Raw genomic sequence first — 23,203 nt, 5'->3', positions numbered from 1 at the left:
ACAGTTAGCCCTTGACTGCGATCTCACCTGGTGGTAGATGAATAAACTAGTTTTCTTTCTTTCTTTATAATGCAGTCTAAGATGGAAGCGGTTACCCTGATCGGTTTCTACACGGCATGGTACCGGAACGTTAAATGGCTTGGTGGTAGCCACGGCTGAAGCCACCAGACCAAAGACTTTCAAAGTTAGAAAATATAAATTCCCAAATTGCCCCTGTTGGGAGTTTCGGAAAGTAAACAACAATGTTTAAAAAAACAGTTCTTTAATACAAAAAGAGCAGCTTATCAGTAAAACTTAGAGGAATGTCTAGGCATCAACAACGTAATTCAATTCAATCTCTTGTTCGGAGGACTTCTGCGTCGACTTGAGGCCAGTCATCTGGAGGGGGATGATTACTTGATGCTGGAATATTATTATTCTGATGCGAGTTAGCCCTAGACTGCGATCTCATTTGATGGTAAGTGATAATGTTGTCTAAGATGGAAGCGGGCTAACATGGAAGGGGTTTAATAAACCCTTTCTTGATTAAAAAAGACACCGCTTTACCGGTACGGTGGTAACTAGTAACGGCCGAAGGCACCTGACCAGACCAGAGACAATTTAGAAAATAAATTGCTTCTGGTAAAAATGGCCTTTTGGATAGTAAATAACAACAATGTTTAAAAAAACATTTCTTTATCATAAAAATACCAGCTTATCAATAAAACTTACAGTGCGACATGGCTCTCTTGGCACTTGAATGACATTGACAGGGGGGCGCTGTTGGAGAACAAATGCTTAGAATATTCAAACAAGACCGTTAGTTCCGATTTCCGCCACGCGCCAAGATAGCCTTGTCACACTGTAAATGTCTACGCGTCAACGACATAGTTCGGATGTACTACTAGTAACGGATCATCTTCAATCTCTTGTTCTGAGGACTTCTGCGTCGACTTGAGGCCGGTCGTCTGCAGGGGGATTATTACTTGATCCTGGAAAAATGCATACTATTACTTTTAGTCTAAATATATAAACCGGCCAAGTGTGTGGCAGGCCACGCGCAGTGTAGGGTTCCGTAGTCACAATCCTCGAAAAACAGATATAACTCCTTAACCTGTGAAATTTACATAGCCCTGATAGTTTTCCTTTAAAATTGATTATATATACTACTGCTGTGAATTTTTTCACGTAGACTTCATCATAACTTACAACCAGGTGAGATCGCAGCCAAAGGTTAACTTGTAAATGGAGTAAAAAATATATTAATATGGGTACTAGGGACAACCCTCCACCTCCCGTGGCCCCACCGACCTCTCGGTTATATGGGCCGAATCGCGGGAGGGCGCCCGTTCGGTACTTGCTCTTGGCATTTTCCCGGGGCGCCTTCTTGACTCCCTACAAATTATTTTGTCTCTTCCTTGTCCCTTATGCTCACTCCTCCTTGGAGGCTAGTCGTCACTAGCACCGCTAAGATCCCCGCTGCTGCTCCTCCGTGGTGACGACCTGTCACCTGAACGCTCCGAGCTGCTTCGCCTCTTATGCCAATGGTGCGCGAATTCCCGTAGCCGGTTGTAGTTCCCCGCCGATGAGACGAGGTCCGTGTAGAAGACCGGCTATTAATATGGGTAGTGATACTCGCAGAACCGACAGCCGATGGGGCAGACGTGTTCTGGAGTGGAGACCGCGTACCGGTAAGCGCAGTGTGGGACGACCTCCAGCCCGCTGGACCGATGACCTGAAGAAGGTGGTGGGGAGCGGATGGATGAGGAAGGCGGAGGACCGTGTTTGGTGGCGCGCTCTTGGAAAGGCCTATGTCCAGCAGTGGACGCAAACAGGCTGATAAATTGGATTGGAGTGGATTGGATTGGGTAGTGATACTCACATGGTACATAAGGCGGTCGATGACTTTCTCCACGAGTGTCTTCCTCTCAAGCAACTCATCTTCACTCTCGATGTGTCCCTGGGACACCAACTGCTCCAGGTACCAGCTCACCACCGCGCTCTTATGCATGCCCGCACTCTCTTCCCCTGGATCACAAATATACTAAATAACGTCCACTGCTGGACATAGGCCTCTTGTAGGGACTTCCAGAGTCCAGACGCTACGATCTTGCGTCGCCACCATCCAGCGGCTTCTTGCGACTTGTCTGATGTCGTCCGTCCACCAAGTGGGAGGTCTTATTTTATTTTATTTTATTTTTATTTTTTGGTCTTCCAATGCACCGCAGAGTTACTATAGCTATATATATATATATAGATAGCTCTCTCTATGCTTGGAGTTTCTCTACGTGATCAAACCAGAAATGAGGAGATCCGTAGGAGAACTAGAGTAACCGACATAGCTCAACGGATAGCGAAGCTGAAGCGGCAATGGGCAGGGCACACAGTTCGTACAACCGATAGACGTTGGAGTCCCAAGGTGCTGGAATGGCGACCTCGCACCGGAAGACGCAGCGTTGGAAGACCCCCCACAAGGTGGATGGACGACATCAGACGAGTCGCAGGGATAGGGTATAGTGATGAAAAAAAATATCTTTTTTATTCAAGTAAACTTTTACAAGTGCTTTCGAATCGTCGCGTCGGATGCATCTACCACTGGTTCGGAATGCCTTTCCTACGAAGAAGAACCAGCAAGAAACTCGGCGGTTGCTCTTTTCAAATATTTGATATACAAGATTATGCCATGTATAAAAAGTTTGCAGCTCCTGCCTTCCGCCTCAGGAAAGTCCAAAAGTCATTTGTGGGTATGGGTATTACCTTTTATAATAAAATCCCGCAAACTATTTTGGACTTACCTTTGCACAAGTTTAAAAAATCTATTAAAAATATGCTCCTGAAAAAAACATATTACACAATTGAAGATTATCTAAATGATAAAAGAGCGTGGATTTGACCTGCAGCTCGTTCCGGCAACGCACAAGACTGCAAATACTATTTTATACATGGCATAATTTTGTACCTATATCAAATATTTGAAAAGAGCAACCGCCGAGTTTCTTGCTGGTTCTTCTCGGCAGGAAAGGCATTCCGAACCAGTGGTAGATGCATCCGACTATTCGTAAGCACTTGTAAAAGTTTATACGAAAAAAAAAGATTTTCATTTTCATTTTCATTTTCATTTGCAGTCCTGTGCGTTGCTGGAACGAGCTGCAGGTCAAATCCACGCTCTTTTATCATTTAGATAAGAGTATCTTATAGATAGAGTATTATTTATACCTTAATTCATTAGGTTCATACCTTTGGACTCGGCCTCCGCTTCCTCCTTCCTCATGAACACTACCAGCATGTTGCTCAGAGACTTGTACTCCTCGAATGATAGGGTCAGCTTCTTCTTGGGTGGTTGGTCCCCATTCACTTGCTCCTCTGAAAGAACAAACACACATCTCACATCATGATCAACCCATCGAGCCCACGAGCCTCGATAGCTCAACGGTTAAAAGAGCAGACTGAAAACCGAAATGTCGCCGGTTCAAACCCCACCCGTTGCACTATTGTCGTACTAACTTATAGCACAAGCTTTACGCTTAATACGGTATTTGACTATAATATCTAAATATATAAAAGGAAAAGGTGACTGACTGACTGACTGATCTATCAGCGCCCAGCTCAAACCACTGGACGGATCGGGCTGAAATTTGGCATGCAGATAGCTATTATGTCGTAGGCATCCGCTAAGAAAGGATTTTTAAAAATTCAACCCCTAAGGGGGTGAAATAGGGGTTTGAAATTTGTGTAGTCCACGCGGACGAAGTCGCGAGCATAAGCTAGTCAAAAATAAATTATTTCTCAGTGATTATTAAATAAAGCGTCTTCCAAAATAATTAAATTCCACATCCTTTGTTAGTTTTATGTGTGACAACTATTTTAAATTATGGATTAAACTAAAAAAAAGCACGTCAAATGATTGTGACGTCACATACCGGCAATTCATAGAATTTCGCATACTAAGCGCGCGTTTTGATGTTTGATAAAAAGTTACCGATTTGTAAATACCGGATTGGAGGGGAAAGGGGAGTATTAGTCAGCTAATATTCTTTTTTAAAAAACCCCATCGCCAGCTCACTACAGAGCACGGGTCTCCTCGCAGAGCGATAATCTCAACTGTCTACTATATTTGTACGCCGACATAGCTAATTATTACATTTAACACCTTATGTAATTAAAGAATTGTATTGAAAGGTTTTGGCCATAGTCTACCACACTGGCCATGTGCGGATTGATTCACACACCTTTGAGAAAATTATGGAGAAACTCTCAGGCATGCCGGTTTCCTCACGATGTTTTCCTTCGTTAAAGCAAGTGATACTTAATTACTTAAAACGCACATTGCTCCGAAAGTTAGAAGTGCGTGCCCGGGATCGAACCCCCGACCTCCGATTAAATTGCGGACGTCCTAATCACTAGGCTATCACAGCTTGTTAATCATACCACCAATTCACGGTTTTCAGATTTTTCCTTTACTTTTTTTTTATTTAGATACAAGTTAGCCCTTGACTCCAATCTCACCTGATGGTAAGTGATGATGCAGTCTAAGATGATAGCGGGCTAACCTGGAAGGGGTATGGCAGTTTTTATTAAACCCATACCCCTTTGGTTTCTACACGGCATCGTACCGGAACGCTAAATCGCTTGGCGGCACGGCTTTGCCGGTAGGGTGGTAACTAGCCACGGCCGAAGCCTCCCACCAGACCAGACCAGAAATTTAGAAATTATAAAATTCCAAACCCCTGCCAGGAATCGAACCCGGGACCTCCCACTAATAAGACCACAGCGCTCACCACTGCGCCAGGGAGGTCGTCAAAACTTGTGCTATAAGACCTACCTCCCAAATATCATTATTCTAGATCAACGGGAAGTACTCTATTGGTTTTGACTCCCTTTTCTTGACAGACAGACAAGGAAGTGATCTTATAAGGGTTCTTTTTGAGGTACGGAACCCTAAATAGTTGACTTACCGCTGCTGGTGGCATTGGGAGTGTCGTGGTCCACGTCCATACTAGGCTCATACTGCGGGTCCTCCTCGTCCAGATGTATGTCCGGCTGTTCCACCCGGATTATAGATTTGTTCAGTAATCTGAAAGTTGCAACATTTTCAATTATTAAAAATACTAGACGATACCCGCGACTTCGTCCGCGTGGATTTAGATTTTTAAAAATCCCGTGGGAACTCTTTGATTTTGCGGGATAAAAGTAGCCTACGTCACTCTCCAGGTCTTTATCTATATACCCATGTCAAAAAGACTTGTCAATTCGCTTTTTTTCAAACGTGCTTAGTATGCGAGCTTCTATAAAATACTGGCATGTGACGTCACAATGATTTCATGTGCTTTTTTTTAGTTTAATCGATATTTATTTTACCAACAAAGGACGTGGAAAGACTCTCTAGTTTACCCTATATTTTAGACATAGGCAAATACCGTATTGTATATTACGCGACAGGTGGAGATGGCGCATACCGCGCACTTTGGCTGCGCTCAACGCGCTGCTGAAGGAGTCCCCTCGCTGTGACATATTTGCTGACAAATGGGCTGACCTCATGGGTCAGATCTTGCACTTTTGTGAAAATTTATAATTTTGCTTTTTAAAATTTATAATTTTAACACTTTTTGTAAGTATGTTTATGTTAGTTTGTACTCGTATTTTAATTAGTGTAATTGGCTTTATGGCCGTTCTAATTAAATAATAAATAAATAAAATAATAATAATAAAATAAATAAAATAAAAATGGCAATCGGAGTATAAAGCGGGGGGACGCCCCGCACACCCGCACGTCACCCGCGCTATCCCGCACCGGGTTAGTGCGGGGGCTGTGCGAGTGTGCGGGGCGTCCCCACCCCGATTGCCATCTCGAACTGTCGACGTGTATACGACATGCTCACCTGTGTGCCTCATGCACATGATGAAGGGTAACATGGCCGCTGCAGTGCATCTTGGCGAGGGCCTCAGAGAGTCGCACCATGGACTCCAGCTGCCGCACAGTGATCCGCCAAGCACCGCTCGCCGCCCCCGCGCCGCCCGCCCCGCCGCGCGCGCGCAGCGAGCTGTAGTACTCAACTAGGAGCTTACCCGCATCCTGGTAATTAAACAAAAAAATCAATCTAAATATATAAAAGGAAAAGGTTACTGACTGACTGACTGACTGAATGACTGACTGACTGACTGATCTATCAACGCACAGCTCAAACTACTGGACGGATCGGGCTGAAATTTGGCATGCAGATAGCTATTATGACGTAGGCATCCGCTAAGAAAGGATTTTTGAAAATTCAACTCCTAAGGGGGTGAAAAAGGGTTTTGAAATTTTGTAGTCCACGCGGACGAAGTCGCGAGCATTAGCTAGTACTACATAAAAAAGAAATTAAAAGCCACTACAAAAAATTTCTATTTTCAATCAGATAAAAAGTTATATCGACTTATCAATTTTAATTATTGAAGTGTCTTGAACCACACTTGAAGAACATAAATACACTAAAATTAGATAAATATTGAAAATATAAGTATTGTGACCATCGAATATACAAAGAAATATTTTATTTTTTATATCTAAATTAAATTAAATTTCAATTTGTTTTAAACAAGTTTTCAATAATATTTCAATTTGATTTAATGTTCCTGGTAAAATTTCAATTTAATTGTTCAATATTTTTAGTAGACTTTATTTTTCAATTTCAATTCGATTTCAGTAATAGAGTTTTCAATTTCTATCTGATTTCTATAGCCAACCTACAAATTTCAATACTATTGATCAGAAACAATAAATCTGATTTTAACAATAAAACGTTTAATTTTCATTTAATCTTTGAACAGACATCTCAACCCAGTTTAAATTATACATTTAATATTATTAAAAAAAAAACAATTAAATTAAAGCATTTAAAATTATAAAAATTAATTAAAATACCTACTTAAAATTAATTAAAGCATTTAAAATTATAAAAGGAAAAGCTGACTAACTGACTGACTGATCTATCAACGCACAGCTCACACTACTTTACGGATCGGGCTGAAATTTGGCATGCAGATAGCTAATATGACGTAGACATCCGCTAAGAAAGGATTTTTGAAGTTTCATTCCCTAAAGGGTCAAAACAGAGGTTCGAAATTTGTGTAGTCCACGCGGACGAAGTCGCGGGCATAAGCTAGTAATTTTTTTTATATTATTTAAAAAGAATGCCATGTTAAATGACTAACCTTTAAACTCCCCTTTTCTCTCCAACTAAGCGTCAAGCTTGTGCTAGGAGTTGGTACAACAAAAGTACAACGGGTGGGGTTTGAACCGTCGACTTTTCGGCTTTCAGTCCACTCCGTTACCCGTTGAGCTATTGAGGCTCTAATATAATATCAAACGTACTCACCTCAGTAATAAGAGGTTTGAAAGACCTCGCAAACGCAATGTATCTCAGCAAATCGTCCCTCGAATACACACAATCATAAGTCTCTTCCTTGTTACAATGCAAGTCAACAATCTTCCTTGCGATTGCATAGTCAACCATTTCACTGCTCTCATCGATTAGTATGAAGAATAAATCAAATCTTGACATGATGGGGGCGCTTAACGCCACGTTCTGTTGGAGAGACTTTGCTCGGTCGTATCGACCCCCTACGGGGTTGGCTGCTGCTAGTATTGACGTTCGCGCGTTTAGGGTTGCTCTCACCCCAGCCTAAAAAATAAAAACGTCAGACTCCTTAACCGTTAAGCTATTGAGGTTCTAAGAACTTATTGAGATTGTAATAATCAGTGCTCAGCAGTGGGCCGGCAATGAGTTGATCATGATGATGATGATGATGATTCCCATCAAGCCTTGGGTAGATAGAAAACTATTAGATAACAAAAATACCTTAGCCAGTGAAATAGTCTGTTGTTCCATGGCCTCGTGGATAGCGACCTGGTCCCCCGGATCCATCTTATCAAACTCGTCTATACAACACACTCCATTGTCAGCCAACATCAACGCACCAGCCTCTATCACAAAGTCGAATGATTCCTCGTCCTGTAAAAAAAAAATTATTCAGATGATGACTCGTGAGCAATTTCTTTTAATTGAAGCTACTATAAAATTGAAATCTATTTGAAATTGAAATCCAAACTCAAACTCAAATTATTTATTTAGAATAGGTAAAATTTTACGCTTCCTGATTGTCAAAATTTTTATTTGTAAGATGATATAGTGGTGATAATTAATACGTACTTAAAACTAAAGCTGCGAGGGTTCCAAACGCGCCCAAGAGCCGGGTATTCTTTTTATTATCACCACTTTACAAAATCACTTAACTTATTAGAACTAACACAAACCTGTTAAGCAACTGATTCCCAAGCTTTCTTATCATTCAAATCCAATAATTGAAATCTATTTTAGCATTTAAACTATCGTGAGTGATTTCCATTATACACGGTGACGGTACATTATGACGGTGTGTGATAAATGTATAATTGAAATCTAGTTGAAATTGACAATTATCTTGATGGCGACTGTGGTGAGACCAGCCGCAGATGAAGGCTTTGCCACTCGTGTACACTGCTCTGAGTGAGATTTCACTGACTTGCTTTAGCCGCTGAGATTTGACGGTACTCGGGTCGCCCACTATGTATATTACGTTACCACAAAGCATTTTTAGGTCTAGCAGTTTACCTCTCACCTCGTACTACACCTGCTGATTCGGCTGGTGCGTCCGACTCGTTCTGCTTACATCATTCGCATTTTCACTACTTTAAAATGTGTCCCTTGCAGTTATTGGATCGTGAGCAATTACTTGTTATTGAAGATACTTTAAAACTGAAATCTATTTGAAATTGAAATCTAGTTGAAATTGACAATTACCTTGACGACAGCTGCGGTGAGACCAGCCGCAGATGAGGCTTTGCCACTTGTGTACACTGCTCTGGGTGAGATTTCACTGACTTGCTTTAGCAGCTGAGATTTGGCGGTACTCGGGTCGCCTACTATACATACGTTTATGTCACCACGAAGAGTTGTTCCTGGAAAAATTAACTTTGCTATAGCCTTGTTGACATGACTAGACTATGCTAGTTTAATATAATCTTAATCTAAACATATAAAAGGCAAAGGTGACTGACTGACTGATCGATCAACTCACAGCTCAAACTACTGGACGGATCCGGCTGAAATTTGGCATGCAGATAGCTATTATGACGTCATGCCGACGCTAAGAAAGGATTTTTCAAAATCCAACCCCTAATGGGGTTAAATAGGGATTTGAAATTTGTGTAGTCCATGCGGACAAAGTCGCGAGCATAAGCTAGTCGGTAATATTTACCTTCTACAGTAGTTTTGGCGACGCCGCCGAAGAGCATGAGTAGAATTCCCCTTTTGACTTCGTTGTTGCCATGTATGCTTGGGAACAGGCTAGCGATCAAGTTGTTATAGAGATTCCTGTCTCGAGACATCTCGTACACCTACAAAACATATTGCCAGCGTTACTTTAACAATAGGGTATTTTACACCAAGCGAGAAAAATTCCAAAAATGTATAAACAAGATAGTATTAGCAGTACGCAATCGAAAAATCTTACTTTCAGTTTATAAAATTATATAATGCATTTTATAATTTATTTTAAAGATTTCATTTTTTTAATCTGTTCTACAAGTAGGTATCCGAAATACACTAAGCTGTAGCCGCCATGATGAATCCCGACTGTGACGTCACGATATCAATGTTGTGTAATGTTACCATAGCACTTGTTAGAGACTTGTTAACAAAATACCAATTTTTTGCTTGTCTCAATTTAAGTTTTTTTACTTTGTTTTCGTTTCAAATAGTAGGTATATGTAAGACAATTCAGATTCATAAAGAAATTATTACTCCCGTTCCCGTACAGTATATTTCATTTATTGCAGTGGAAAACCGGTTCGTAAAAGCATATAGGTAGCTCCATAGATTATCTACTATTCTCGCAATTTTAAACCAAGTTTTTCTCGTACTTTTAAATCTGTTGGCACTTGAATCCACAACTTATTCGGTGTTTTTACACTGGTATTCCCACATGCAGGCACATTGCACTCGAATGAAAAGGCAAGTTACTCATTTTAAATTGCAAAAAATATGTACTTCTTCATGTGCTCTTTCACTAAGAAAATTCCTTTTTGACAAAGTGACGTCATCACGGCTCATGAACTTTACAAGATGGCGGGCAGCGTTTTCGCAGCGAAATTAGAAATGCAAAATTTAAATGCGTTTTTATTGCACTTATCGATTGAATAAAATTTTTGATTTTTTTTAGTGGCTTATTATCACTTTAGGATCAAATTAAAACATTTTTCAAAAAATGGCAAAATACCCTATTAGCCCCATTTTATCTTATGAGCTCTCACATAAGATACAGGAGAATATAGGGCTATTTTACCCGCACCGACCTGTCGGCACTGGAAACCTGCTTCTTTATGTAAGCACCCTTAGATTATATGACATACCTTATCCCACTCCTTGTCAGTCATCTGTTTGCGCATGTCCTCCGAGGTGAGGTCGCCAGCGGCCACTTCGGCCGCGCCGAACCGACGCGATGTCGCTTGCACGCTGCATGCCAGGAACGCTGTTCTGCACGCAACCGTTCCTTTAGTCATCATCGTCATCATCATTATCAACCGATAGACGTCCAACTCGGCTGGAAGTCTATCGGTTTCGAGATGTCTTCTTGTCCAAAAATCCTCAGTGCTTGAAGACCGAAGTCTACGACAGTGCGTGTTGCCAGTGATGTGAAAGCTCAGAGTCACTCAGCGGGCGATGGAGAGAGCTATGTGCGGAGTTTCTCTACGTGATCAATGAGGAAATGAGGAGATCCGTAGGAGAACTAGAGTAATGGGCAGGGCACATAGTTCGCAAAAACCGATAGACGTTGGGGTCCCAAGGTGCTGGAATGGCGACCTCGCACCGAAAGACGCAGCGTTGGAAGACCCCCACTAGGTGGACGGACGACATCAGACGAGTCGCAGGGAGCTGCTGGATTCAGGCGGCGCAAGACACTGGCGTGTGGAAGTCCCTACAAGGGACCTATGTCCAGCAGTGGACGTCTATCAGTTGATGATGATGATGATGATGATGAGACTGGTTGATGTCGTCTGTCCACCACCACATCATGGCCCTAGTCTACCACGCTGGCCATGTGCGGATTGGTAGACTTCACACACTTGGACGATCTAACCTATGGACTTGTAACGCGCCTAATATTACGAATAAAAATTTCTGTCACTTTTGGTGCGGGACGAGGAAACACTACATAGACAACTTGACACACTCACTCAACAAAGTTTTGTGTCATTATTAACACACACATATCTAAATCTTCAACACTACTACATTTTATGCACACTAATAAGTTATATACATCAACATACAAAGACATTACGAGTGTAAGACAGTCAAATTGATTTGCGATGCTACCGTATCGATATTTTAAAATATATCGATAGTTTTTCAGAAACAAAAGTAGAAGTAAGAATTTATTACTCGTATTTAATTACTTAAAACCAGTGTTTGGTCAGCATAGCGTATTCTTGCATACATTCACCTCACTTAATAGGTAATTATCCCAAAAACTAATAATGCAACGTAAAAATAAGAAAAATATTTATTTAAAAAATATGCACATACTTTTTTACTTATTTTATATCATTTTTAATCTTTTGTATTTTTTTATATAACGAAATTTTCATTTAAAATTTCGATAGTGAAAATGTGCTTATTAATGACTTATATTATTATATAATACAAAATAAACCTGACCGCGCAAAAGCCTACCAAACATAATTAGTAGGTATATCAATCAATAAAATGTTTTTTTCTTTCCAATCAATCATTTATTTATTGCACATTGGGTTTACATGGTAATTCCAATATGGTGTACTCTTTGTCCAAAAAAATTAAATGTAAGTTATTAAATATTACACGTATTGCCCTTACAAATTAGCAATGCAAAAATTTTCTCAATACCTGCCGCTTTTACCCCACAGCAAAATTCCATAAGACAGATATGATACTATGAAAATAAATTAGTAAACACACACGGTGGCCTCTTCTATTTTTAACACGTCATTATTTACCATTAGGTTAATGTTATGTATATTCTTGGCGATTCTCTCTGTAAAAATATCGAAATCTGTAAAAATAAAACGATTATGATAAATTATTACCTAATCCTCATCCTTGAGAAAGGTACACCTTTTAGCTACAAATTACCCAGTTCAGAGACACCCTACCCCGTTTCTCGCCTATCACTAAAATTGCGTTGCTTTAATATTTTTTTAAATGTATTAAGTACGTGAAATCACAGAAATCGACCAGTTTTATTACAAGTATAGGTAGCGAAAAAATTGTGGTAATTAATAATAACTATTCTTTACTTGACTTGAAGACGGTAATTTAGTCGTTAATAATAAAGAAAATGTTTTCATCGATATCGATAATCGAACCGCAATCACTATCACATGATTCTTAAAAATCGAACCTTATGTCCTATGCAATTAAATCTAATACTGAAAAATTTTGTAAAAATAACACTATAGTCTCGTGGGGAGTGCGGTATACTATAGACGGAGAGCCAGGGCCCAAAATACTGTTTGAATTTACTAAGGCTAATTTTTTTATAGTTCATTAGAATGGTTGCGTACACAAACATACTGCGGTCAGTCAAGTGAACCTGAGAACAGTGACTCAGGTGCGCTATCAAAGGTGTCGTACCTGCGAGGTAATAAAATGAATTTACTAAGGCTGAAAATTGTTATATAACTTGTATATTGCATATAAATAAAAGTTGTAATGGTTAGTCAGCAGAATATGGTGACAGAGCTGGTCAGTATGCGCAAAAAATTAGCCTTAGTAAATTCAAACAGTTTTTTGGGCGCTGGCTCTCCGTCTTTAGTATACCGCACTTCCCACGAGACTAGTGTTATTTTTACTACTACGTAATTTCATGCTGTTCACGCGTATTCAAATTTTAACCTAATTTGTATATAACGAGGGTTGCAATTGTTTAGAAAAAACAAAATATAGTCTCGTGAGAAGTGTGCCTCGTTTCTACCGAAATATTACGTACTCAATTACTGAATCGGTAAAGTTCTCGATTGTTATTTTATTATAATAATTTATGTAATTTAATTTATAGAAAGCGTTTATTACACCAAAAATACTTACTTATCAAATGAAATTCCATCTTTTTTGTAAATTTGATGTGTTTGATTTGTTCTTGCACTCACTAACGGCACAAACAGGCATTTTTCACCCAGCGTGTAAGACGTCGTCACACATCGAAAACGATTCTGACAATGACAAAATCGATTCCGCAAACAGTGTTTATAAACGCAGTGGATTAAAAATCCATTACTATTGACAGAGGGGAATAATCATGCGAGGCGCGTCCTTAGGTTAGATCGTCCAAGTTCACACACCTTTGAGAACATTATGGAGAACTCTCAGGCATGCAGGTTTGCTCACGATGTTTTCCTTCACCGTCAAAGTAAGTGATATTTAATTAATTAAAATGAACATAACTCCGAAAAGTTTAGAGGTGCGTGCCCGGGATCGAACCCCCGACCTAGTTTGTATGTTCCCACATAATCCCAAAAGGTAAAATTCATACTTATAGTGCAGCTCCCGAACCCCCAAGGCCTTGAGTCCCTTGATGCCTTCCATCTGGCCGTCGTTGCCCTGCCGCGTCCTGGTCGTCAGTTCGGCCTTAGCTCCCGGTAATGATAGAGATCCTACGTCTGGCACTACTATGAGTGTTCCTGTGAAATCGTAGCGGTCCCCAGCCTGGAAAATCAGAACCCTTATTATAAATACGAAAGTGTGTTTGTTTGTTGGTTTGTCCTTTAATCACGTCGCAATGGTGCAACGGATTGACGTGTTTTTTTTGCATGGGTATAGATAAAGGCCTGGAGAGTGATATAGGCTACTTTTTATCCCGGAAAATCAAAGAATTCCCACGGGATTTTTAAAAATCAAATTCCACGCTGACGAAGTCGCGGGCATCAGCTAGTACAAACATAAATCTTTAGTGTCTGATCGAACCTTCAGCCACCTTCATCTAAAAAAACCGGCCAAGTGCGACTCAGGCTCGCGCAATGAGGGTACCGTACTACAGTCGTATTTTTTCGACATTTTGCAGGATAATTCAAAAACTATGATACATAAAAATAAATAAAAATCTGTTTTACAATGCACAGGTGAAAACCTTTCATATGATACCCCACTTGATATAGTTATCTTACTTAGAAAATTGAAAATACTAATTATTAGTTCATGACCACAATTTAATTTTTTTTGTGTGATGTAACCACAAACTCACGGTTTTCAGATTTTTCCCCAAATGTCAGCTATAAGATCTACCTACCTGCCAAATTTCATGATTCTAGGTCAACGGGAAGTACCCTGTAGGTTTCTTGACAGACAGACAGACAGACAACAAAGTGATCCTATAAGGATTCCGTTTTTCCTTTTGAGGTAAGGAACCCTAAAAACACTATAGTTACCTGGACAGACTCCACTGCCTCAGCTCTGAGGATGACCTCGAGCGAGCGGGGTATGCAGCCTCGCGGCAACTCGGCCTGCGTCTCCTGCACGCGGATCTTCTGGAAGTCCACAAACACGGACTTGTCTGCGTCCAACATGAAGCGGCGGCGGTTTGCGCACACCGGGTTGCGGCATATAGTTGGGATTGTGTACTGGAAATATTTTCAATTTTAAGAATATGTATAATAATGTATATGTAAAAATAAATAAAAAAATAATAATAATTTACACCACACTTTTAAACCAAAGCACTAGATAAAAGCTGAGACTGGTGTTTGCAATTTGCAGCCAGTGAAAGCAGCTTAAACTATTATCAGTAGCCATATTATAAATGTGAAAGTGTTTGTTTGTTAGTTTGTTGATTTGTCCTTCAATCACGTCGCAACGGAGCAACCGATTGACGTGATTTTACTTTTTATATCGGAAAATCAAAGAGTACCAACGGGATTTTCAAGAACCTAAATCCACGCTTACGAAGCCTCGGGCATCAGCTAGTAAACAATCCTACTAATATTTTATGTGAAAATGTGGATGTTTGGATGTTTGTTACTCAATCACGCAAAAACTACTGGACGGATTTGGCTGAAATTTGGAATGGAGATAGATTATACCTTGGATTAACACATAGGCTACTTTTTATCCTGGAAAATCAGAGTTCGCGCGGGATTTTAAAAAATGTAATTTCACGCGGACGAAGTCTAGCTCAGCTAGAATAATATAATACCTTAAACTGCTGTTCAACATTTTTGATGACAGTCTGACAGTCCAAGCAAACAAAGGTTCCCAACACAAGTTCAGGGTGTACAGGGTGTGTCCTCACTATCTGGCCGGATATCCTGATCAGAGTGCCGATCTTGGCGGTTGTCAACTCTCGCACTTTGTGCCTTGTTGGGACATCAACGAATGACACGTAGCATTCTTTGTCTTGCAAGTCTTTTTTCATACCTAAAAATAATTCTATTTTAGACTTAAAATAATGGCGTCGATTCTGTTGTCTTTCTCTAGATTTAGAGTATCTGCATCTTTTACTTTTTATTATTGCTTAAAAAAGGACGGAACATGAATTTTACATTTAAAGACTAAATTTTTAAAGCCACAAGGTTTGACGGCTCTAATTTAAATTTAAAACTGTGTCTGTCTTTTTTATATTATATTAGTAAGAAAAGGATGTGAATACTCTAAAATTTAGGTGTACTCAGAATCAGTAGCAATGTTGACTCAAAAATAAGGTTTAATTTTAGCCCCTTCTTCTTGTTGATTTGGAGGCTGTGCAGGGCTTTTTCCAGACCCTGTATCACAATGACCGTAATTTTAGCAAGATAAGCAGAATAGTTTATTTAGGCCTCAAAATAAGGTTTTTTGGCCTAAAATAAAGTTTACTTTTAGCCTGGAAAAGTTTAATCAGTACCCATATTATAAATGTGAAAATGTATTTGTTTGTTGGTTTATTGGTTTGTCCTTCAATCACGTCGCAACAGAGCAACAGATCAACGTGATTTTTTGCATGGGTATTGTTAAAGACCTGGAGAGTGACATAGGCTACTTTTTATCATGGAACATCAGAGTTCCCACGGGATTTTTAAAATCTAAATCCAAGCGTACAAAGTCGCGGGCATCAGCTAGTATTATAAATGTGAAAGTGTGTTGGCTTGTCCTTCAATCACGTCGCAACAGAGCAACAGATTGACGTGATTTTTTGCCTAGGTATAGTTAAAGACCTGGAGAGTGACGTAGGCTACTTGTTATCCCGAAAATTAAAGAGTCCCCACAGGATTTTTAAAAACCTAATTCCACGCGGGCGTGAAGTCGTGGGCATCAGCTAGTAATTACTAATTTAAAAAAAACAAATACCAGCTTCAGCAAGACTCCGCACATAGTTGAGTATAGCCTGGTTCAGAAACGGGTGTATCCTGTAGTACTCCTCAATGACGGTAGTGGCAAGGTTCTGGTTGTACTTCTCTACATCGTCAAAGCTCACTTCTAAAGTGCTTAGTTCTGGTTTGAGGAGCTCTTTGGCATGTTTCTCATATTTTAGCTCATTGTCTTCTTTGAACCTGTGAAAAGGAATCTCTAAGTAGTATGACACAAAATTGCAAATGTGTGTTAGTTTTGTGTATTTTGTAGGTTTACTGCAAGAAGTTATGTAGTTTTCTATAACTAGTCATAGCCTAGTGGTTAAGACATGGGGGAATCAGAGTTCAATCCCAGATATATATGCTTTTAACTTTTCAGAGTTATAGCATGTGTTTTAAGCAATTAAGTTTCATTTCACAAAACGTCGTGAGAAAACCTGTATGCCTGAGAATCCTCCATAATTTTCTTGTTTCAAAAGTTGCCTGATGACTGATTGTGCGGCGGTATAGAAAAAAGCTGTGATAGCCTACTTAGGACGTCCACCTCCTAATCTGAGGTTGTTGCACATACCTCTAACTTTTCGGAGTTATGAGCATTTCAAGTAGGTAATTAAATATCACTTGCTGAGAATTCATTTAATTTGTTTATAAATGTACAGGTCAATACAACAAAAAAAAAACTATATATAGTATATACATACAGAAAAACTTATCACAAAAAAATTTATATTTACAAAAAATATACGCCGTCCAAATGGTCATTTATGGGCATTGTGCCCAAAACACTGGCGCTATTACCTCGCTGAACGGCAAGGCTCAACCGTTGAGCAAAATAAGCACCAGCTCTTGGGTCAAATAGTGAAGGAAAACATATCGTGGGGAAACCTGCATGCCTGAGAGTTCTCCATAATTTTCTCTAAGTTGTGTGAAGACTGCCAATGTGCACTTGGCATGGTAGTATGGCCAAACGCTTCTCAATATGAGAGGAGACCCATGCTTAATGGTGAACGGGCGATGGGTTGATGATGATGATCTAGTCTATATTAGACTGGTCGGTGGCTGCCAACTTTCGTGGAACAGATACTACATTGTAGCTATAATGAAGTTACTCACTCGTCTAAGAAATCCTGAAACAACTTCTGGCAACGTACTCCAACCTCATCCTTGACTTGGCTCTGAGTAGCATAAGTGTCTGCTACATCCATGTTTACAGAAGATTCTCAAAGCCAGTTCATAAATACAACGTAAGCCGTACGGCGTACCGCGTAGCTAAAACTCAACTTTAGCAACACTTGCAAAATAATGTGTCGTTTATAGTTCCTTTCTGTTAAAAAATAGCTTATTCTTAACATGAAGCTTTTTTGACTAACAAATTTACAGACTTAAGTTTAAAGATCTGTATAAATTAAGCTATTTTCTTGTAAATAAACACACAAAATCAAAATAAAACAACACCACCACGCGATTTTTGACAGTTCTTTGTTTTGGCGGGAACGGGAAAATAAAGTTCGTAGTTCGTACTTCGTTCAGTAATTTTCTCCGTTTTCACCGGTAATTTTTTAGATTGTAGATTCAATCTATGGATCGAGTTCGTTGTGTATGGTTCTCCTTGGATGAATGATTACCGATCTATGTTACCGATCCATCCATCCGCACCAATCTCAACCAATATTGGCCAAAGGGCCAGTTGCCAGCACCAGCGTAGCTGACCAAGTTGGTTCGTCTATAGAGAGCTTTAATAATGATCATTTGGGCATTTTCGTTATTTTCTTATTTTACATTTATTTTTAACCGACTTCAAAATAAGGAGGAGGTTCTCAATTCGTCGGAATCTTTTTTTTTTTTTATATATTGGTTTATGGTCTGTGACTTTTTCTGGTCGGTAGTCTGTGATTTGTTTTCCTAACGTCAAATACATGTGTTCGTGTTGTGTTCAAAATACGGTCAAAAATTGCCCAATTTAAAAAATTTGAATCATTTTGGATTTTTTTAATAAATTAATTATCGCATTAAATTCAATATTCCAAGTAACGTACTGTAGGTCTTTGCGTTCGAGTATAATATTACAAGTATGAATACAGCCGAGATGCAAATTAACTTTTTGATCAAAGCTTCTTCTGCTTTATCAAAAATTCAAAGCCAAGAAACACAGCAAATACTAAGGAGCCACTACTTGTAAGTTTGCTGTTTTAATTACAGTTATCTTACCCACAAGCTTGGGTTTTTAGGACTCTCTCTACATGCCTATTTTAGCAACCTCCGCTGCGGTATCGTGATCTGTTTTACGTCTTTAGTGATTTATATCTTCATCTTCATCATCATGATCAACCCATCGCCGGCTCACTACAGAACACGGGTCTCCTATCAGAGAGAAGGATTTTGGCAATAGTCTACCACGCTGGCCATGTACGGATTGGCAGAATTCACACACCTTTGATGGAGAACTGTCAGGCATGCAGGTTTCCTCGCTATTTTTCCTTCACCGTTAAAGCAAGTAATATTTAATTACGCAAAACACACATAACTCTGAAAAGTTAGCGGTGCGTGCCCGGGATCGAACCCCTGATCTCTGATTAGGTGGCAGACATCCTAACAACCAGGCTATCACACCTGCTAGTACTATACTATATCTTTGTTTCTTTATATTACTTGCCAAACTGTGTCATCTTTATAAAGTATTGCCCTAAGTTATTGAAGATTTTGTTAAGCTGATGGTGTATACAGTAGAATTTCTTTTTATAGATTAAAATGTAGCAAGTTAACTGGCTACTCTAGATTGCCACAGAAGCATTTTTCACAAGAAACTAGATGTTCACAATGCCTCATAGAGTGGACTCAGAAAACTGAAATAAAGGTACTTAACTATTTAAAAATAAATCCTTTAAGATTTTATAAAGTGAGATCTGTTTTTATGCCATGTACAGTTCACGACAGGTCGCGATGGCAATCGGGGTATGAGGCAGAGGGACCGGGTAAGCACGGGGGCTGTTGCGGGTGTGCAGGGCGTTCCCACCCCGATTGCAATCTCAACCGGTTGCATACTATTTATTCATACACCTCATGTTCTAATTGTACTACTTTGTTTTGCTCATACTAATACTATACCTCAGATACTCAAAAATATGATTACAGGTCAAACCAATAAAACTAAGTAAAAGGCAGAGACGTAGAATTAGGTGCAAAGGGAAGCTTAAAAAGAAACCTGTAAATAAGGAGTATTTACTTCACAGCAATATTATGGTAACTATTTAGTGTTAACTTTAGGAATTTGTGTAAGATTTACAAAATATGTAGGTAATAAATAAATTTAACCACCAGGCAATCACCACTTTCGCTTTTCTCAACTTTAACCAAGCTTTGTGCAGTATGACTATGCTTTGAACTATACGAAAGTTTTGTGCTATCTAATTTTTATGATTCAGTTTTACCTAAACTTTAAGTATTAAAAAATAATTTGATATGTATTTAGAAATGGAACAATGTCTCATTAACATCGAAATGACGTCATTTTGGCATTAGCAATTTGCATGACTTATAACAATAAATAATAATAACAAAAAAATTGTCTCAATCCATAGCTCAAAGTATTTTTTTTTCCCAACAGGAAAAGTTGTGTTTATTTTGCAATCACACAACAAAAACACCAGTAATCAAACCAAACGAATCCTACAAACAGACTGTAAAAGAAAAAGCTTGCATTGAAAGCCCTAAAGTACTCCAAAAACTTAAAAAAATAGAAACAAAACCAAGAAATATCAACAAATACCAGTCCAATGTGTATTGCGAGTCAAAAGATGCATTTTCTTTGAGCAAACAGAACACTCTTTCTAGTCATACAAAAAAACCGAAAATAATTAAAAACAATAAGAAGAAGAAAGATAGGTTTGCAGGATTGTGTCAAACTGCAGTTATTGCTGCAGCTAAAATAAAACAGGAGAAGGATAAGCGAAATAAATTGAACCTGTTCTTGAAACCTTCAATTTAAAGATATATTTCCTAGATTTATTGTTCATAATTTTATGCTATGATGATGCTGTAAAGAAACTGAATACTTAACAGGTATGGAATCAAAAATTGCTAAACCCCTTCCAAGTTAGCATACTTCCATACAGCTGAGATCTATAGAGCACACTTTGACTTTGCTCAGACTTAAGATAGAGTTAAAACGAGAGAGATTTATGTGAGAGATATACCTCTGTCTCGTTTTAACTCTGTCTTAAGTCTAAGCAAAGTCATAGTACGCTCTATAGATTTCACCCTAGGAGTGCATCATCACTTGCTATCAGATGAGACTGCAGCTAGGCACTAACTTCTCATGATAAATAAATTTTTAACTGATATTCCATTAGCTAATTAGATCTTCAATGGTTATGAATTCAGGTGGATACACTTACCAACCAAAAATGACAATTGAAAATAATTTTAATTAAATTGATGTAAATAGTCCTAACAAAAAGCTGTGATAGCCTAGCAGTTAGGACTTCCGCCTTCTAATCGGAGGTTTGGGTTCTATCCTGGGCATGCACATTTAGAAACTATGTGCGTAAAGTAATTAAATATCACTTGTTTTAATGGTGAAGGAAAACATCTTGAGGAAACCTGCAAGACTGAGAGTTCTCCATAATGATCTCAAAGGTGTGTGTGCCAATCCGCATATGGCCAGCGTGGTGGCCAAAACCCTTCTCACTATGAGAAGACCCGTGCTCTGTAGTGAGCCGGCGATGGGTTGATCATGATCATGATGATACTTACAATTCTAACATTATCAATAACCGATGATCTAATAGGTGTTTTAATATCAGTGTTCTCGTCATATGCCGGCGATGGGTTGATCATGATGATGATGAGTCTTAACAGTAGCCAGAGTACATTGTGAAAAATACTACTTTTAGGCATGCCAATTTAGTTAATTGTCCACTATTGATAGTTTGTTTAAAAAAAGAGTAGATTATTGCTTAAATTGTTTTTAATATCTATGTATATTGATTATTTATTACAATTAAATGTATATCCATGACATTAGTGTTTGTATGCCCTGTAATAACATGTAGCTCTCCATTTCTGAATCGCTTATAAAAATTGTATGAATCGTTATTTTCAATGTATGTATTTACATCTATATTTGATTCTATACAGTCTGATATTAGATTTAGGTATCCAATAGCACCAGCAGCATCTGTGGGCCCGTCAATACCATCTGTACCACCACTGAGAAAATATATTTCATAATCTTTCAAATGGTTTTTGAACTCATGTACAGATTTAGAAAATTCTGCACTAAACTGTTGATTTCTACCACCAACTCCTGTACCTTTTACTTGTACTGTTGTTTCACCTCCAAGTATAAAACATAAATCTCTAGTTTTTACATTTTCGTCATTAATAATAATTTCTTTGATATCTAAACCAGGTATATTTAAAGCCATCAAGTTACATTTTAGTTCATCAGAACTTGTGTTACCCTTTTTAAATGCAACAATAGATTTAACCAGTTCTACATATTCCTTAACTAAGTCACTTACATTTCCAGTCACTATATTAGATAGTACAATTGGAAAATAATTCAGGTTTTTAGCTTCTATTGATGCAGCTTCAGTGCTTAGTTTATTAGATCCTATAATTACATTATGAACATTATTTTCTGGAAATATTTTCAAATTATCATCATCTTCTAAGACAGTCTTTATTGATTCTGGCAATTCTTTGTATAAATTGTATTTAATGATTATATTTAACGCGTCAGTTTGGCTATCCTGATTATTAGTAGTTGGGCCACTCGCTATTAAGTCTAAAGGATCACCAACTATATCAGAAAGAACTAAAGTAGCTACTTGAGCAGGTTGTGCATAAATAGCTAGCTGCCCCCCTTTAACATCAGATATTCTCTTTCTTACTGTATTAAGTTCTTTAATATCTGCACCCATATTTGCTAATTTTTTTATTAGCACAAGTTTTTCATCTAAAGTGATAGGATCTTTGGGCAAAGGTAGTAATGCTGATCCACCACCAGACAATAAAACTAATAAAAAGTCATCACTTCTTAATTTTGTAGCTAAATCTTTGATTTTTCTAGCGGTTTCCAAAGCTTTTACATCGGGTAAATTGTTTTTAGCCGCTTCGCAATAGGTAATATTACCATTAAATGATTTATAATCTTTATCTAAGCTGCCAATAGGTATGCTTACAATACCCTGTTTGATTTTAGAACCCAAAGTTTTTTCGACCTCAGTGGCCATGTTTTTTACAGCTTTCCCACTTCCAACAATGTAAACATTCTTGTTTTGTAGATTATAGCTCTTGCCTGCGATATTTAGCTGTTGGCTCTTAAGACTGTAAGAAATAGATTTTCTGATGAGATTTTCAGGTAGCACTGCTGAAACACTGCTTCTGAATATCTGGCGTAAATCACTTAAGATATTTTTAGCCATTCTATTTACAAAACAAGCAAGTTAACTAAGTTAACTTTAGTATGAATGAAATCGCTCAGTTTGACATTAGTTATCACTTATCACCTCTTATCAGTCAGCTGGCACCGTAAACAGAAAATATTACAAAATAATAAAGGACTTTAAATTCATAGCCTAAAATCTACAATACAATAAAACTAATTTTAGGTTATCTCGAGTGTGACCTTGAGCAGAACTAATCGGCAAACGTCAAAATTCAAAAAGATAAACACTTCGTTTAGTTTATGTTTTTTTAATCAAAAGAAACGCTGTCTTGGATTTAAATAATGGTAAGCTTATTAATTCTACTATTTTTAAAGATATAAGAATCATATTTGTATTAATTAATTTATTACTTATCCGCGATGAGAAAAGAAAACATGATTTTTATTTGCAAGAACGA

General features: G+C 38.4%; 3 protein-coding genes across 4 annotated transcripts; 1 reads left to right on the top strand and 2 right to left on the bottom strand.

Annotated features, from left to right (window-relative positions):
- Positions 1-275: 275 nt before the first annotated feature.
- Mcm6 (minichromosome maintenance 6) lies at positions 276-17,837 on the bottom strand. The gene is made up of 16 exons (XM_069506863.1): positions 17,468-17,837; positions 16,353-16,555; positions 15,226-15,446; positions 14,462-14,653; positions 13,570-13,742; positions 10,409-10,532; positions 9,256-9,394; positions 8,799-8,956; positions 7,818-7,970; positions 7,335-7,640; positions 5,859-6,052; positions 4,935-5,053; positions 3,217-3,342; positions 1,862-2,007; positions 841-971; positions 276-293 (listed from the first exon to the last, which is right to left on the bottom strand). The coding sequence occupies exons 1-15, from the start codon at positions 17,557-17,559 to the stop codon at positions 852-854; spliced, it is 2,466 nt and encodes an 821-aa protein (XP_069362964.1). The 5' UTR covers positions 17,560-17,837; the 3' UTR covers positions 276-293; positions 841-851.
- A 430-nt stretch (positions 17,838-18,267) lies between these two features.
- Positions 18,268-23,189, top strand: LOC117993668 (uncharacterized). Of its 2 annotated transcripts, XR_011238153.1 has the most exons (5): positions 18,268-18,529; positions 19,097-19,208; positions 19,487-19,594; positions 19,959-20,413; positions 22,969-23,189. XR_011238153.1 is itself a non-coding variant. In XM_034981468.2 (4 exons), exons 1-4 carry the CDS (start codon positions 18,426-18,428, stop codon positions 20,337-20,339), a joined length of 705 nt encoding a protein of 234 aa, XP_034837359.1. In that variant the 5' UTR covers positions 18,268-18,425; the 3' UTR covers positions 20,340-21,371. The 2 variants fall into 2 exon arrangements, 1 of the variants encoding a protein (XP_034837359.1); XM_034981468.2 differs by lacking the exon at positions 22,969-23,189 and having other exon boundaries at positions 19,959-21,371.
- On the bottom strand, positions 21,328-22,782 carry LOC117993663 (glycerate kinase). Its single transcript, XM_034981464.2, has one exon. It carries the CDS (start codon positions 22,780-22,782, stop codon positions 21,328-21,330), a length of 1,455 nt encoding a protein of 484 aa, XP_034837355.1.
- Positions 23,190-23,203: the final 14 nt, after the last annotated feature.

The sequence above is a fragment of the Maniola hyperantus genome, chromosome 24 (assembly GCF_902806685.2).
Source record: "Maniola hyperantus chromosome 24, iAphHyp1.2, whole genome shotgun sequence".
Lineage (NCBI taxonomy): Eukaryota > Metazoa > Arthropoda > Insecta > Lepidoptera > Nymphalidae > Maniola > Maniola hyperantus.
The sequence above is the reverse complement of the archived record's forward strand: the minus strand, read 5'-3'. Positions and strand labels throughout refer to the sequence as shown.

Coding starts and splice junctions, on each gene's coding strand:
- Mcm6 (XM_069506863.1), bottom strand. CDS start 17,559: ATGGATGTAGCAGACACTTATGCTACTCAGAGCCAAGTCAAGGATGAG. Junction 13,743..14,461: donor AGGCAGTGGAGTCTGTCCAG/GTAACTATAGTG, acceptor CTGATTTTCCAG/GCTGGGGACCGCTACGATTT. Junction 9,395..10,408: donor CTGACAAGGAGTGGGATAAG/GTATGTCATATA, acceptor TATGTTTTGTAG/GTGTACGAGATGTCTCGAGA.
- LOC117993668 (XM_034981468.2), top strand. CDS start 18,426: ATGAATACAGCCGAGATGCAAATTAACTTTTTGATCAAAGCTTCTTCT. Junction 19,209..19,486: donor CTCAGAAAACTGAAATAAAG/GTACTTAACTAT, acceptor ATATGATTACAG/GTCAAACCAATAAAACTAAG. Junction 19,595..19,958: donor TACTTCACAGCAATATTATG/GTAACTATTTAG, acceptor TTTTCCCAACAG/GAAAAGTTGTGTTTATTTTG.
- LOC117993663 (XM_034981464.2), bottom strand. CDS start 22,782: ATGGCTAAAAATATCTTAAGTGATTTACGCCAGATATTCAGAAGCAGT.